Genomic DNA, 16667 nt, shown 5'->3' on the forward strand with positions numbered 1-16667 from the left:
TAGTGGCAGATGCTAACGTTACCTATGGAGCATATGGGGACTTTATTACCTGCCCCCCAACCTCCCCTCATTAAATTTCTTCAACATTAAGGTGATAATCATGCACAGTTCAGGTTATGTATGTATTTTACGGCTCTGTGCATTTTATGATGCACTTTAAATATTGCCCTCCTTATTATTCCGCTCACATGCATACAGTATACACCAAAGGCCAATATGGTTTGCCCATAAACACCAATCATCACTGTGACAATAACGAGAGGGGCGCCACCAGCAGAATATTGAAAATGTCACTTTTTTCTTCAGTAGTTGTTTTGAGGTCGGTGGAGTCGCCGGCGATTAGCGAACTTGCTAGCTTGGTAGTTGTTAGTAGCAAGTTTGTCCAGTTGTGTCCTGCAATTGACTAGCGGTGACAGTAAAATTTTAATTTAAAAACTAACTAACTTAAAATAATTTAAAAACAATCTTTACCATTTGCCATCTCAAATGACGGAAGATGGCTAGCATTTTAAAAACTAGCATGTTAGCTTCATCGAACACTAAAATCCCCGCGTGTCAGTCTCTTAAGTATGTGCGATTGATTGACTGACGACCAGTCCAAGGTGTTCGCTGTCTCTAACTTGAAATTGAAAAAAAAAATCATTCAGCTGTGCTTCTGGTTTGAATTTCTTCCATATTCCGAAACGTCAACCGCCTGAGAGGTCATGTTTCAAAATTGACATTGAGGCTTTCATTGTTGATGTGACAGGGGGGGTTATTCTCTTGTCTTAGTCCACATAAGGTATGACTGCATTGACATTTCCGGCAGCTGAGGGCCAGTTTCCACGGTAACACTGCCGTCTCAAACGCCGGGCGGCATACAGTGACTCCCGAGGCCGATAAGCCTCGAGGGAAGTCGGCGTGCTCGGAGGGACTCGTGTTCACGCCGCGCTGCGTTTTGACGGCAACAAGTGCGTTATCGCCTCGGATGCTCGTTCATCATCCACACCACAATGAGCGATCAATAGCGAACGTAATAGCCATTACTGCTTTTGCGTTCCCCCACCGAAAATCAAACAAGCAAACGTTTTCCCAGGCACAAGTAAAATCCCCAAAGGCAAAATTGAAATAAGATGAATGACGATTGCTCATGTTGGCAATTAATAAGCCATGAAATGCACTGGGAATAATTCATTACCAACTACTTTGTCTCCAAGAAGCTTTTGAGGACGTGAGGCAAACAAATAGAAGCTTTTGAAGAAATCTTAGAACCGGAGGCTCAGAGGAGGTAAAAAGAAGAAAAACGCCCAGGGCTGCTAATTATGTAAGCTCAGTCATTTTAACAAAGATAATTGTAAACATTACAAAGGGCGGCCATTATGTTCTCCTTTATGTCATTAACATACATGAGCGGCAGAATACATGCACAAATAAGCCTGAAGGGAGAGAAATGGGAAATTTTGGTTGTTGTGAAAATGAAGGTTGAAGATGTGGTGGTACTCAAAGTGTGGTACTCAAAATGTAAAATTAAAGGTTGAAAATGTGCATTATGTTTATTTGCCATTCAATTGTATTGAACTTTAAAGTACGAAACATTTGCAGTCAGGGTCTTTGAATGATGGTTTTTGTGGTGGTTCTTAAAAGACACAATTGGGGATGGACTTAATGCAAAATGCCAGTTTCATAAACATAATAAGCAATTTCCAACCTACCGGCAGTTCTCCAAGGCAGCGACTTCTCAGATGAGCTACGAGGTGAGCAGAGGAAATGAAAAAGTGAATATAGGCTCAGTGACAGTGATGCGTTGTTTACCGAGTACATTTTTCATCGGGCTATCAGGACGGGGCCACAGATGGTAATCGTTGTCTTCGGGGCAATAACGAGCCGAGTCATTCGATGTCTCGCTTACAAAAGTCCACTTCTGTCACCTTTTTGTTCATCTAGCCGTAAAGGTGCCTCTTGGGCGAGGGATGCTCATTTGTTAAACAGCTTGACAACAACAGCAATATCATAAAGAGCCGATCTTTCATTCATTGTATAAGATTCTGCATATCGGAATTGGCGTGAGCCACAAAAATCAATAGTAGTAAAAATATTATTAATAAAAATAATATATATTAAAAAAAATTTTTTATTTATTTATAATAATAATAATAATAATAATAAGAGTAATAATCCAGCATTTGATGTATTCTAATAAAATTCTGGTGTTCTACAAAAAGCAGAGCCACAAAAAAAATAGGCAGGTTTCCGAGCTATATGAGCGCAATAGCAGAAAACCAAAATAAGGAAATAATAGCCACTCTATTAGAAAAAAAACTCGGGGAGCAGAATGAAAGCACTTGGCTTTGTCTGAGGACTTTCCATGATGTGGAAGAGGAAATAAATGTTACAATCAAGCACCTGTCATTAGGACGACCCTATACTGTTCTATAATGAGTTTTAAGAGGCACGACTCGCCGGATGTTAATGGCCCAATGCAGGCAATTAAAAGGATTTAGACGTGCTCGAGTGACCCGCGTGGCGAATGGAAGCAAGACGGTTGATGACAAGAAACCGTGCTTGCTGAATGCTAACGCCAGGCTTGAATTTAAAATGTTGCCAAGCAAAACTACACTTTGGGAAATCCATCTACAGTGCTCCGTGTGTACATATGGAGGTTTGCTGATAGCTCTAAGTGAAACTCGAATGTGCATCCTAATCTCTACTGTCACCCCGCTGAGCTACTGAGCTCCCCAGCGGGACCTGAAAAGGTTAATCTCCAAATGCACATAAATGCCCAATGACACCCGTTTCATTTGTCGGTGCCGGGTGCTTAAAGGGGGTGCTCGGATCTTCTTGTTGCCAAAAGGTGGACGTAGTGATTTACAACTGTACCAAAACCTTTGTTCCGCACTTGTTCTGAAACAAGGCGTGACGAGAGAACGAATCCCCACAACAAACCCGTCCACACTGCCGCGGTAAGCAAACAACATTCCACCGCACAACACAACCCTGACTCGGCGTTTTCACAACAAACATGGTTGTATTTAGCCCCAATGTATTGTCTTGCAGCCTTCAGCTACTCTCCACATTTTACTTGGCTGACTAATAAATAACTTGAAACAACCTCACACCTATTTATGACTAATTAAAAAAATACCAGAACATGGTATCGTTTCATGGTATCGCGGTACTTTTATTGTCTACTGCAACAAGGCAGACACTTCAGAATCACAGTGAAGGATTTAAAAATAAATAAATAAATGGTGTGTGTTTAGTTGGAGTGGGGCTGTTTGTGTGTGCTGAATCGTTTCATTACCTGCTGCTTCCAGCACCCGGAGAATCTGCCCCGAGTGTGCATCTTTCCAGCTGATTGGCCACAATCTGCCGCTCAACCTCCAGCTCCCGCGTTAGCCGCTCAAACTGGAGCTCCTGTGCATGCATGGCAACAAAGAAAGATGTGTGTGTGGGGAGAGTTGGTCAGACGTGATTATCTGAGTAAGCGTTACATGTGTCTATTGACGGATCTAAGTCAATAGCTTCTTTTAGACATAAAATGACTTAATAGAAGACAGGCAACAAAATGCTGACAATGCAAATCAGAATCCACTGGAAGATACCAAACAAGTAAGTACACACAAACCGGTTTTTGACATTAAAAAAAAAAAAGTGACAGGACTGAAGAAGAACCTTCAAGATGATCTTTTGGAGACACCCGATGATCAGGCCTTTGCAGACTTGGATTGAAAGCGAGGACAGCCACACACCCATAAGCACCTCTTGCCTGCGTGACATTTGGCCTCGATGGTTCGGTTGCCATGGCAGCCGCATAGAACTCGGCATTTGGCTAATTACCGATCATCATTAAGGATTCCACTTTTCCAGTTCTACGGGACAGCAAATACCACTTTGCCGGATTCCCCGCGCTCCATTAAGAGCATTTTTCTGGCCACTCTCACCATGACTGGATTATCAGACCTCTCATCATTCCAACCAACCAGCACGTGCTGTAAGGAGACTTGGGAAGGTCACTCGATTATGCTTTGGGCTAAGCTACTTTTCCACACTTACTTTCCAGTGTTCTTTGGGTGCCTTGAAAAACAAAAATGAAGACCCTGCCCCCACGGACTGCTCCGAGGCTCTCCGAGGCTCTTATCTCCATCACCTCAGTAGATAAGGAGAGCCAGGCTGCAGGCTGTGCTTGCTCCACAATCAAAGCTTCCTGGAGGCTTGAGGGACAGGGGGTGGGGGGTGAAGAGCTGTACTTTAGCATTGCAAAGGCACTATGACAAGATCAGTCATGTGACCACTAGACTCCTTACTCCTTGTAGCTTTATAGCTATAATCCGGCAGATTTACATTTGTTTTTATACTGATGTTCATTAATGTCCATTGCCCCAAAATGAAAAAATAAATATAAATAAATAAATATAAATACATTTAAATAAATATAAATAAATTGATAAATAAATAAATAAATTAAAATCTGTGAGGAACTGTAACTAAAATTTATATCTAGCCACACATTATTTAGTTTTGTGTCATTAAATGTGATGCTAATTTAGTGTCAGGACATAGAAACATCAGCAACCTAAAAAGCAACATGGATGAAAATGAATGATAGCTGATTTATGTAATGCTTTCGAGGGATAAATCAATTCCATATTTAAGCCTCTCAGTCATGATGATTTTTTTTTTAAGAATCAAGCTAATTAATTTCCGCTTAAACTGTTCCTTTGGCTGCAAGCTAGTTTTATAAGTACAGAGTCACCGCATCCTTGTTTGATGTGGCAAAAATGAACCTTGGCCAAACAAAACAGGGACACAGAGAAGTTGCAAATTCCAATCTGTAGTAATCACTTGCATTACAAGCGTAGCCGGAGGAGTCATTAAACAAATGCAATGCTTACTTAACAAGAGCCTCAGTTGGCCTCAAGCTTCCATTGGAAGAAGATTGCACAAACAAGCCAGCTGTCCTGTACTAACATGGCCTTCTCCATGCCTTTATTGGCCAGATTTGCTCGTGGTACTCGAGCTGATTCAGATCCTGTACCCCCTCCCTCAAATAAACAGATGACGGCACGGCAGCTAAGCCACGCGACAGCCACGCTTGATCATCATGGCTGCTGTGTGAAATGCCTCCAGCGCCTTCTTGTGACTGCTGATTCAGCACACTGAAAAGGTCTCTGCAACCTTAAATGTCTGACAAAAAGAAAAAAGAAAAAAAGATTGAAGTAAATTCTGATTCAAATTGTAAACAACTGTGCAAGACATTTCACGCGGCGGTCACGGGGGTCGATGGAGAGAGCTACAGTCACAGATAAAAATGAGCCTGAGGGGAGGAAATTGCTTTTGTGTCAATAAATGCCTCCCAGCTTTTATCATGACAAGAAGCGGAAAAGAAGAAAAATCGATGACATGCTACAATTGAGCACATGAATCCGCTGTTATCATCAAAGCCTTTATTAAGTGTGTACAAGTGGTTTGAAGAACAGTGCTTCCTTGATGTTATAATCGGTATGGCTGTACTTGACTGTCCCCTGGTGGCCAAGGCGCACAGATAAGGTGGAGCAGCACAATGTTTATTGAAGCAAAAAAATACAACTCTTGTCAAAGCTAATTAATTTCTTAACATTCAATTTGATGATATTATTACTGTATGTTTTTATAAAAAAAATTCTTACTGGTTTTCTTTTTATAAATTAAAAGCAGCACTATTTCCCTTTTTCTCAAAAGACCCCATGTCGGGGAGGCTAAAAAATTTCGTGTTTGCTGAACTGAACACATTCTGAATTCTTTATCTTTGGCAAACCAAAATGTCAAACGATTTTTTTTTCTCCATCTTTCCTGAAAATGTGGGTCGAATTCTAAACGATACATCTTAGTCCGCAGCAACACACAAAAACTAAAAGCAAGTGAACAAGTTCAAGCGACTCCCACTCACCTATTTTCCAAAATGTCTTTCTAGTCCTGCCTCATTTGCATTCACGCTGCCGTGCACATAATTGCACATAAAAGCGCAACGTTATCGAGCAGCCACTGATTCATTTAAAGCGTTTTTTTCCCCTCCAAGTAAATGTTATCAAAATTGCTTCTTTCCATTCAGTCTTTAAAAGTGTGTGGGTTTGCTCAACACAGTTTTCCTCTCCACGCACGCAATATTTCCTAGCTGGGTGATAATCAGAGAGATAATTATAATTATAATGATGACAGTGACGTTCATGAGAATTAACAGCGAGGTGTTGGGGGAGATTTTCAAAACGGCGCTCCTCCGGCATCTTGTCACATGGGGAGCCGATTGTCTCCTCTTTGCTTATTTTCAGCTTTCCCTCTCCATTGACAGCCGGCTGCCACAATACATTTGGAGAAGGCTTCAGAGGTGACAGCCTATCTCACGCCGCCATTCTCCATCAAGCCCCTGCGCTCTCCTTTTTGTCCTTCCCACCCACATAAGTGTTTTTTTGTCTTTTCCACTGAGCACTCTCCTTCACCTGCAAACGTGTCGCGCTCCAACTCCTCCCCGGCGGGGTAATCGTTCGGCGCCGGGGCTTCCATTTTCATGTCCGTAATGAAGGCCGCAGTGCTCACGGGGTCTAGATTTCCCCTCGACTTTGTGAGGGAGGGAGATAAGAAGCGGAGGAGTGGAGAAAAATGGACAGTCGATTGTAATTAGGGGGCTTAGTCACTTGCGAGGTGGAGAGAGAAAATATCATCGCTGGCACACTCAGGGCAGTAAATTGTGTCATGACAAAAAGACTTCCTATGTTCTAGAGCAGGGGTGTTAAACATAAGGCCCGGGGGGCCAGATACTGCCCACCATATCATTTTATGTGGCCCGCGAAGACAAATTTTGCATCGATTTTGTGTCATTATTAAAATCACAAATTGTCTTCACTTTTTAAAAATAGAGATATTGCTAGCAAATTTTATTAGTATTCATCTTTTTAAACTATTTGAACAGTTTGTACTAGTCTGATTTCAAAACTAGGAATGGCTCTACTCTACACATGGGGCATTCCTTGGAGGAACAATGAATGAAAGCAAAACATTAACAATTAACTCAAAATCCAACACTTGGTTAGAAGGAATCCCACACTGCTTTTTTCCCCCACTTTGAACTTTAAACTCGTGACCTTTTTATCGGGCAGGAATTGAGCGACAAAGCAGAAACTACTGATTGGTGAATGAATTATTCATGTGTGTGGTGGAAATAATTGAGGCTATCAGCCGCACTGACTGATTACCAAACCTTTTTCCGCTCAAGAGCCATATTCGAAAAATCCTTCCCGGGGAAATGACTCAAATACATTCCATTTTGGCATGATGTCAACAGAACTGTACGCACAACAAGTCAAAAAAAGTCATTTGAGTGCCTTGAATAGCAATTAAGTAGCAATTTACTCTTCCCGTACAAATTGAAGTTTGGGATATGCGCCAGCCGGATGAATGCGACTGTAAAAATAAAATACTCGTCATTTCTGCTGACCTTATTCGGGTATGTGGGCAAAGTCTGACTGCTGCAAGAGCGGGAGAGAGGAACACTTCCACAGTGAAGCAAGAAAAAGTCAACCAGAGCAACAGGAAATTAACAAGCACATGGAAAAAAAAAAAATCAGGAAAGCTAGAACGTGACAAAACGGACTCACCGAGCTCTCGGAGATCCTTCACCCAAAATACAAACAAGTGGGCGAACATGCTGACGGTGTGATTCCTCGAAAATCGCAACAATCAAAGGAAAAGCTCCAAAGAGGAAGAAATACACCCACTAACCCCGGATCTCATTTCCTCTCTTTCCACTCTCAGCCAGCCTCTCATCTGTCTTTGGATCGTTTTACGCGCTCCTCGAGGACTCCTCCTCAGCGGTCAATGATAAACCACAAAAACTCTGACGGGTTAGCCGCTCTTCCTGTTGGGGGGCGCGGCTATCTGCTCGGGATCCTCCGAGGGAGGAAGTGACATCGACAGGTGCTGCCGACTTCCTTTCCTTACTTGGGCAAACAAAGGCCACTTTCTTCCAAGAAACTCTGATGTTACTTGGGTGCAGTCTTTGTTAATAAACAGCGGAGAAGTCAATGGTCCTTCCAGACATAAATGAAGCGTAGCGGACCAAGAATGATGGAATCCAGAGCAAACGCTGAATGTCTGGTGGAGAATTTAGCACTGCAGTTAAATTAGGAGAAAATTGCCCGAATCAACTTGTGCTTTTTTTAGTATTTACTATTCAGGGTTTTATCCACTTCAAATAAAAAAATGAAAAGCTGTTTACTTTCCAGACTTGTGTGACGTCACGTGATCATGACGCCTCTGATCGACTTTGAGTCTCTCCTCTTTTATCAATAACCACTTCAAACAACAAAGGGGTAGTTAGGCTTGGAGTATTGGCAATATGTGATAAATTCTGCTGTTTTGCTATTTTTTTTAAAGCGCGTTGTCACGGCAACGGCTACTGTAAAAGCTCTATATGAATAAAGATGTATTGTATTCATTCAATTGTTTTGCGAATCAGGTGATGGCTCTCAAGGAATGGCTTGGGAATGGCGGCCATTTTGTCACACAATTGAAAATGACTCAAGGCTCACGCAACGGCCAATCACGGCTCATCAGTTTGGAAGAATTGCTGTTTGGATTAATGACATGTAAAATAACAAAGGTTGGCAAACGGTATGCTACCTGTTCTTTCACAGACGCCAGGATATTGTTGGCCGTGTTGTTGGGCTCCATGCCACGGCCCGTGGAGTGGCCGCGGGAGGTCAGCAGAAGCCCCTCCTCCATTACCGGGCTCTGCTCGGGCACTGGCATTCCTCCTGGACACATAACAAAAAAAGCCACGCATGATCAACGTGCGTATCAATCGCAAAATTGGTTTCTCCTTGATTCTTAATGACAGACAAATAAAGTGCCACGCGCCGCCACGAATGGCGATGCATAAAAATCACACCCACACATAGACACAACATATGGCCGGGACGCTGGCAATGTTTCTCGTCGGCGACTGTGCAAATCAACGCCATATGGCTTTGATTTGAGAACACACAACATGAATAATGATTTACGGAGTACATTAGGAACATAGATAATCAAAAGAATTATTATAGTGGCACCTTGACTTAGTATCAAAATTGACATGAATCTTTTTTTTTTTACCCAAAACACAACAAATTAAGACAGCAAATTAGCGACAAATTGCTAATCTACTGCTAACAACTATAAGAACTAACTCAAATAGTGCTCGCAACACAAAGCGAAAAATATTGAAAAGGGCACTTGTAAATTAAGGCACCACTGTATTTTTAAAAAGATGAAATATAGGAAGAAGGAAGCTATGGAGGCGTCTTTGCTACCTTTGGCCTGCGGTTTGCGGATAAAATGAGCAAGTGGAATAATAAATACGGCCACTGAGGTGTTACATATTCATTAGGAATCATCGTCAGCGATGGCGCTCTGGTGGAAATACGCAAAAGCATGTATGTATTTCTTTGGGGAAACATAGATTTTACAAGGATTTTTACTGTCTGAGAAATACGCCGCAGCTGTCATCTTCGAGCTACTTAGACTAAAGATTTAGAGACAAAATCCAAGCTTGTGCTTTCTACACATAGCGCCGCCGACAAGATTTACAAGACTAAAGCACACAGGATAGCTTGTCAACATCCTCATGCATAAATACATACTATGTACCACAGATAGAAAAATAATAATAATAACAAACAAAACACTAATAAATGCCAGGCTCAGGGATGTAGAAATGATTGCTGGACAAAAAAAATAAAAATAAATAATAATAAAATAAAAACCACTAATAAATGCCAGGCTCAGGGATGTAAAAATGATTGCTGCACAAAAAACAATAAAAATAAATAAAAATAAATAAAACCGTACAACTTAATTTAAACACAAACTTTTTTTAAGCCAACTGATTAACAACTTGATCATCATCTGGCAAAACAACATTTTTGAATTTTGAAAGAAAGGCTGAGTTCATGTAGATGACAAAACAGCCTCGCAGATATTCCCACACAAGACTAGTGAGTCCATTTGGGTCCAGACGGCTTTTACTTTAAACGCTTCAGGGGTCAGATCCTCTCCGCCCGCGTAATGTGTGCTCCTGGCAACTTTAAACACACACGAGATGGTTCAACAGTCACTTTGTGAGACGCTCGGCTTGTTTGCAGTGGAGACATAAAAGCTTTTGTTTTTACCAAGGGAGGGGGGGAGTGTATAAAATACATTGGAGCTATTTCTATGAAAAACTCTGGGAGTGTGTCAGCATTTCAAGGGGCCTGACCCGAATTGAGTCATGTGCCAGTTCAATGACAGACTCAGGATACTCTCCCAAATTCCTTTCCCGCTCATTCATAGTACGATTGCAAATACACACACATAGTACTCCTTCACTGCCTCACTTTTTGCTTCTCACTTCAGCCGAAGCTCTACAATTCGTGACACGAACTTTCGTTCCCAGAAGCGGCCAGGAAATTTCACTTGGACTGCGCACCTCCTCCGACACCAAGTGGGAATGAGGAAGTGTAACACAGAAAGGTTATCAGCGCACAACAGGCATTTGATTGTTTTACGAAACATGACAAAAAGCTGACATAATTTGCTTCAAATTCAGACCATAAATGAGGACCGAACATAAGCAACAAGTTCTACTTCTTTATTTCCATAAAGTGATGATGTTTAATAAAAACCAGAGATGCCTTCTCACATGTCAAAACATGTCTGTCAGCTTTGGGATGGAATTGTCGACAAGAAAGCACTGAGAGAGACTTCAACTGAAACAAGAGCCAATTTCAACACTAATAATGCCTCCTGTGCATTATGGCTAAAACACACACACACACACACACACACATTACAGGCACTTTATTCGGGGGGGAAAACATATTTAATGATTGAATAATATTTTGTGTGGATACAATCTGTCCAATGCCCACAGGAAAATGCAGCAGAAAAAAATGACAACCAATAAATAGGCCAACGTGTTCTGATGTCAATACAAGCAATAGAAAAGCTGTCATTTCTTATCCTACCTTTGAAATTGCCCATTACACGCCATACGCTGCGACGTTCTGCTCCCAAAACAGACTTGAGAGAATCAACTGAATGCCGCCGCCAAGCCGTGGCAGTCTTCTAAGTACACAACCGACTGGCTCTTCAACATTTCTGTTTTTCTTCAAATGTGACGGAACCAAACAACCCCATCGACCTGATAGCAAGCCCCGTTCAAGTTTGAGGAGCTGAACTGAGAAGTAGGTGAGAGAGGGAGGCGGGACAAGAAGCCCGCTCTGAAGTTTTTTGTAAGCTATAATTAGGTTAATACCTACATCGGTTGCCCCGTGGGTAAATGACGACCTCGTTTTGGTCGAAACAAAGAGACAAACTTGTGTCTGATTACAGACAAACGAATACATTTGAATGTTGTACAAGTATTTGCAAGAACCAAACTTTTTACACTTTAAAGTTCAAAATGATTTTGCGAAAGATCTCAACTAAAACCAACAAAAAATTATTTGCATGTTTGCTTTTACATTTCTTTTCATATTTGGCAAGTAAAGATCTATAAGAGGCGGTTTTGGTTTTATTTATTTCAGTTATTAAATTTTAACGCGTTCGTTGCCATGGACGTTTATATCCGTCACCCAGGAAAAATAGCATTGAAATGTGAACTGCGACTATTTTGCCACGGAGATGCTCCTGAAACGCACGATACTATTTTCAGTACAGTCGTAACAAAACAAAACAGATTGCACAGTACAAAAATATGCGGTGAAGTGATTTCTCTTTGTACACAAAAATGTAATCTGCAGTCGGCCAAGAGCACTCTTAAACTAACCCCACCCAGACTCAACACGTGGTCCACTTTAGTGACCTCAGAACTGGGCCACTCCTTGGAATTTCTTACACAAGCTCTGACTGAATCCAAGATTTCCTGAATGAAATGGAACTCACATTGCTGGGGGTGGGGGAAAGGGCAGGTTGGAGAAGGTAAATGTTGGACTTGAAGTATGAAATAACCCTGAATATCAAGTAAGGAAAGATCATTTAAATGACATAATTCATTATTCATTCGAGAAGTATTCATCCTTCTGAAATCCACCTGTGCCTTGTGTCACCTTACTGACGAGCACTGCAGTAGAATTCCTAATATTGGCAAGTGCACATCCTGAATTTACATACCAGGTTACAGACGATAGTGAAATGATTAATTGACGATTCCATTATCAAATTAATCAACTTTGAGAGTGTGTGTGGATGCGGCTTTTGAAACGTGAAGCCTGGTGAGTGATGTGGGTGTCAGCAAATGTTCCGACCTCAGTGTTGCTAGCTGTTAGCCACTATGCTAATTAACTGCCTAGTCATGTGGCCAGAGGTGGTATGTTATGGTTAAATTAGCTATGTTTACTTTTTTGACGGCGATTGTGGACGTGCCCTTACGGTTCTGCTTTATTCGATTAATCGTCTCTACCTTAAAATAGATAATTACAGTTATCAGTATTAAGTGATACATCGGCGTGGAACCTGAAAAACTGGTTTTATTTTGAGCACTGGGATTGATGCTGGGGTTAAAATTACAAACTTCAAAGCGGAAACAATGTTTAACTTTCTATGGTATGTGATGTCGGATGCAACAACAGCTGTGAGTTTGTTGGTGTCACATTCTCGCGTGACGATAATCGGCTTTGTGTAGTTCAAATCTTAATCCTGATTTTCGGAGGTTGCCTTCATAGGTAGCAGTGGAATTTTTTATTTATTTATTTATTTTTAAGCCCTCAAAACTGCTCTCACTTGAAATAGAAGAGATGTATTGTCAGTCACCCAAAGGCTAATTCGTTTTTTGAGGCACAGCGGGACACCCCCATTCAAAACAAAAGATGAAGAACGACTACCAGTCATGCATACCAGTCTGAATTTAAGTGGCTCATTTAAGAATGCTGATTGCTCTGATTGTCGCAGCTCAAAGGGGGCTAAGAACGCTGCTTGGAAACACACGGCGGGTCGCGTCTCTGCTCAACGAAATTACACCGCTGCTCCGAGAATATGCCGTGATTATGAATCGCATCTTTTTAGGTATCATTTTAATCTGCAATCACAGGGCTCGCATAAGCAAACAACCAATCACACTCACATTCACAACTATGGGCAATTTTGGAGCCTTCTATTAAGATGAGTGACTGTCTATTTTTTTCAGAAACTGTCACATGTTTCTGTCACCCTGTTCATCATTAGCTAGCTCGACTGCATATAGCAGCAGTAGCAGTATGGAGTGGATACGAGTGCTTCCATAAGGTCACCTTTCCATCCGGAGCGCCCACACTCTCTTCATGCCTTGAAAAAAAAAGCGAAAGCTAAGGACAGAATTTGCAAATTCCCTCTAAAATATGTTTACCTGGAAATAACAAAGGGTCAGACCAATGACACGCCACATAATCTATGTTTGCAAGAGTACAAAAACAACAGGCATTAAAAGCTTAGTAAGGTGATTATTCTCCCACCACACCTTCCAGGAAAAGCTCAAAGTAACGAGAAGCCACCGAGAGTAATGCGCTTTGACGGACGACATAAATGATTCTTATTGGATGTAAATCCTTGAAATAGAATCCGCATTTGAGTTATGAAGACACACTTCATCCTGTCTCGTGTCATTAGACAATTGCATTTAACAGACGAGTACTTTCCAGACGCTGTGCGGAGGAAGGCGTTTGGAGACGAGATAACAAAATCGACATTATTGGAAATATTAGACCAATGTGACGAATCAGCAACAGTGTAATGGGACAAGGTTTCTCGAAATTTAAAAGGGAATCTGAGGGTTCACTTCCATTGCGAGTCGGTGGTGTTCACCCCCACAACGGCGCAAACGCCCATTTTAATTCCACCCATTTACAAAAATAATATTTTTCTTCAAATGTGTTGATTACATAAACATACAATAAAATACATATTTATTTAGATGAGAAATTTGCAGTCCTACATACAATTTCAAGCGAGGTACTTAGACTTAGACTTAGACAGAACTTTATTGTCATTTTGTCAACACTAGGTGTGTACAAAACGAAATTTCGTTGCATACGGCTTTCAGCAATGTAGAGGTATTTCGGCTGGTTAAAAAAAGTGGTACTGACCCACTAACTCTAATTCTCAAAGCGCAATAGACTCCTTGTGTGGGGCGCTATCACATCCATCATTGCCAAACTGCGACATTGCTGCAATTCTATTTTTTTTCTCTTCTTCCTATCCAATACATCTTCTCATCCCCGTAGCCAAAAGATTAGCTCTATCTTTCAGCTGAGTGATAAATGATTTACCAGCATTTCCGCTACAACGGGAAATTGTATATGATGTGTGATCACCTGGGGAATGAATGCATCCGAGCACAAATAAGAAGGGCTGGAAATGGAGAGACTAGAGGGGGCACTTGAGGTCGAACTGAGACGAAAACAAGGCGGGAGACTTCAGAATTGTTGTTATACCAACATTGAATACTTGATAGAAAAATACTAGAAAAATATAGTTTTGATCCCAATGTAGACTTGTGCACTTTTATCTAAGTGCACTTACCTTAAGGCTACAACCTTATCGTTTTATTGTCGATATTCTGAGAGAGCGAGAGACAACAAAAACAAGCTTTGATATGAAAAAGTCCTTGTGAGACTCAAGTCCAAAAGGCTTGTTATTTTATATTAAATGCCATTTTAAATGTCAGTCTAAGGTTATTTATTCAATTTCAATCACCAATCCCAGTTTCTGTTCAAGTAAGTCACAATCGTAATGATCTTCTAAATGTCTCGACATTTAACACTCAGAAAATAATTTTTTCAAGATATGAGAAATTTTCGGCTGATATTTTGCTCTGACTTCTGAGCAAAAAAATATATAAACCATGCAGTGAAATACGACTTGATTACTTTGTCGTTACTTGGGTAATCAATATAATAATCGACAGGGTGATCAATTATAAAATGGATTCGTTAGTGCGTACTGACAGCACTAACTGGAACAGATTAATGGCGATTCCATTCATTTCAATGGGGAAAGACGACTTGACATACAACTGTTTTAAAGCTTGGATGGATGGATGCAGTTAACATTTGGCAATTAATCTTGTTGAATTGAGTAAGCAAATGACCATATGACAATTCCACTTCCATATTTAAATGCCGAGCAAATCATTTTGGCAAACTGGGGGAAAGTAATCACCGTTTGCATAACAATGGGACTTTGACTAATAGCTGCCAAAATGTCAACTAATTCCATCATTTTGCAGAGAAGACTGGCAGAGATTCCACATCAGAAGACGTGAGCGCAAGCTAACGCTAATGAGGCGTTCTGTGCATTCATCCACACCGACTTGGTCCACATTTCCAGCTGTCCTCACCTAAAAAAAATTCTTTTCTGCCTTGTCTGTGTCATAGCAAGCTTTGGAAACATATCATATTGTATTCTTACTTCTTTTTGTCTTGTTTGTTACATCCAAGTCGGGTTTTCAGAGCAAGTGACACGATTTGTAAAGTTACAGCAATTGTCTTCATCTTGCGATTTGTAGCCGTGTAACCGCAACTAAAGAGGTCCGACTAAAAACAGTGCCGGGGTTGTAAGTGGAACGCTCAACCTAAATGTCAACTCAATTTGATGCTTTTAAAACATGTTCTTTTCTGTCAAGATCTGAAGAGGATAAATGCTTGAGGCTACTAGCTAAATTACACATCTACCATGACGCAATCAAACGGCTTAATAGTGGCCAAGATTTGAAGCGCTCGTACTATCCCCTCACTGTTAAAGCCCACAAAGCAAAAACTGACTTTCGGACTCAGCATGTGGAAACCATGGAGGCCTATTTCACCGAACAAAAATCTATTGTGCGCCTAATCTCTCGAAACGCTGACATGCTTTCTCTTCTCGTATTATCTTTAGCTGTCGGGGAGTCCAAACAAAGCATAAACTCGGGTACCTTTTTTTTTCCAGAATGGATTTCCATATCCGACTAGACCATTAGCTAACATCCAAACATGTTCAACCTTGTTCAAATAAGCAACTATTCGTATTCTACGATGACTGTTTACATTTCAAACGGACTAAAATCGGATCACAATGTAAACCTTGACCTCCGGTACGTGTCTTCGAAGGAGGTAAAATTCTGTTCGGAGCACATTGTGCATATGTGGATTGGAATGAGAAACAGTATAACTGAAAGCCCCTCATTGGCTGATTGCTACCAGTACAAACTGTTATTATCGCCCCTAAAGTGGTGGCGCACAGCTGCGGGCTTCTTTCGTAAGCCAAAACAAACACAGTTCATCGACTCAATATCCTTGGCTCTTTTTGAAAAGAACTCGGCTATCAAGGCAACATTAAGCGCGGCCTTGCGTCGAAATGAACTGAACTTAACTGCAAGGAAAATACATTAGAGGGTTAATGAGTAAACCAAAGACATGAATCTGATTGATGGCCACTTATTTCTGCTCAACTATGAGAGAATGAGATTGATTATTTGTGCACAGGAGTGCTACATAAGCTCAGGCGGGCTAGAAAAATAAGATGGGGATGAGGGCAAAGGCTGGGAATACTTTCCCCACCTCTAAAGAATGGGGAGGGGAAGGGGGGGCACTTTTGATCCCAGTGAAAAAAGTAAATCTGACATGACACACTGGGGTGAAGACTTTAAGCCTGATGCCGGGCAAGAATTAGGCGGTGAAAACCTGCCT

The 16667-nt window shown here is 41.2% G+C and overlaps 1 protein-coding gene across 4 annotated transcripts in view; it reads right to left on the minus strand.

Annotated features, from left to right (window-relative positions):
- LOC119114972 (plakophilin-4-like) overlaps nt 1–16667 on the minus strand; it is a 31541-nt gene that overhangs the window by 12834 nt on the left and 2040 nt on the right. The window contains exons 1-4 of one of the 4 annotated variants that reach the window (XM_037239028.1): nt 10995–11218; nt 8632–8765; nt 3281–3393; nt 1692–1726 (exon numbers count right to left, since the gene is read on the minus strand). In XM_037239028.1, coding sequence (XP_037094923.1) covers nt 1692–1726; nt 3281–3393; nt 8632–8765; nt 10995–11010 — 298 coding nt within the window. In that variant the 5' untranslated portion in view covers nt 11011–11218. Of the gene's footprint in view, nt 1–1691; nt 1727–3280; nt 3394–7607; nt 7880–8631; nt 8766–10994; nt 11219–16667 lie in introns of those variants that run through there. The other 3 variants (XM_037239030.1, XM_037239029.1, XM_037239031.1) reach the window with 3 other exon arrangements.

The sequence above is a fragment of the Syngnathus acus genome, chromosome 21 (assembly GCF_901709675.1).
Source record: "Syngnathus acus chromosome 21, fSynAcu1.2, whole genome shotgun sequence".
Classification (NCBI taxonomy): Eukaryota; Metazoa; Chordata; class Actinopteri; order Syngnathiformes; family Syngnathidae; genus Syngnathus; species Syngnathus acus.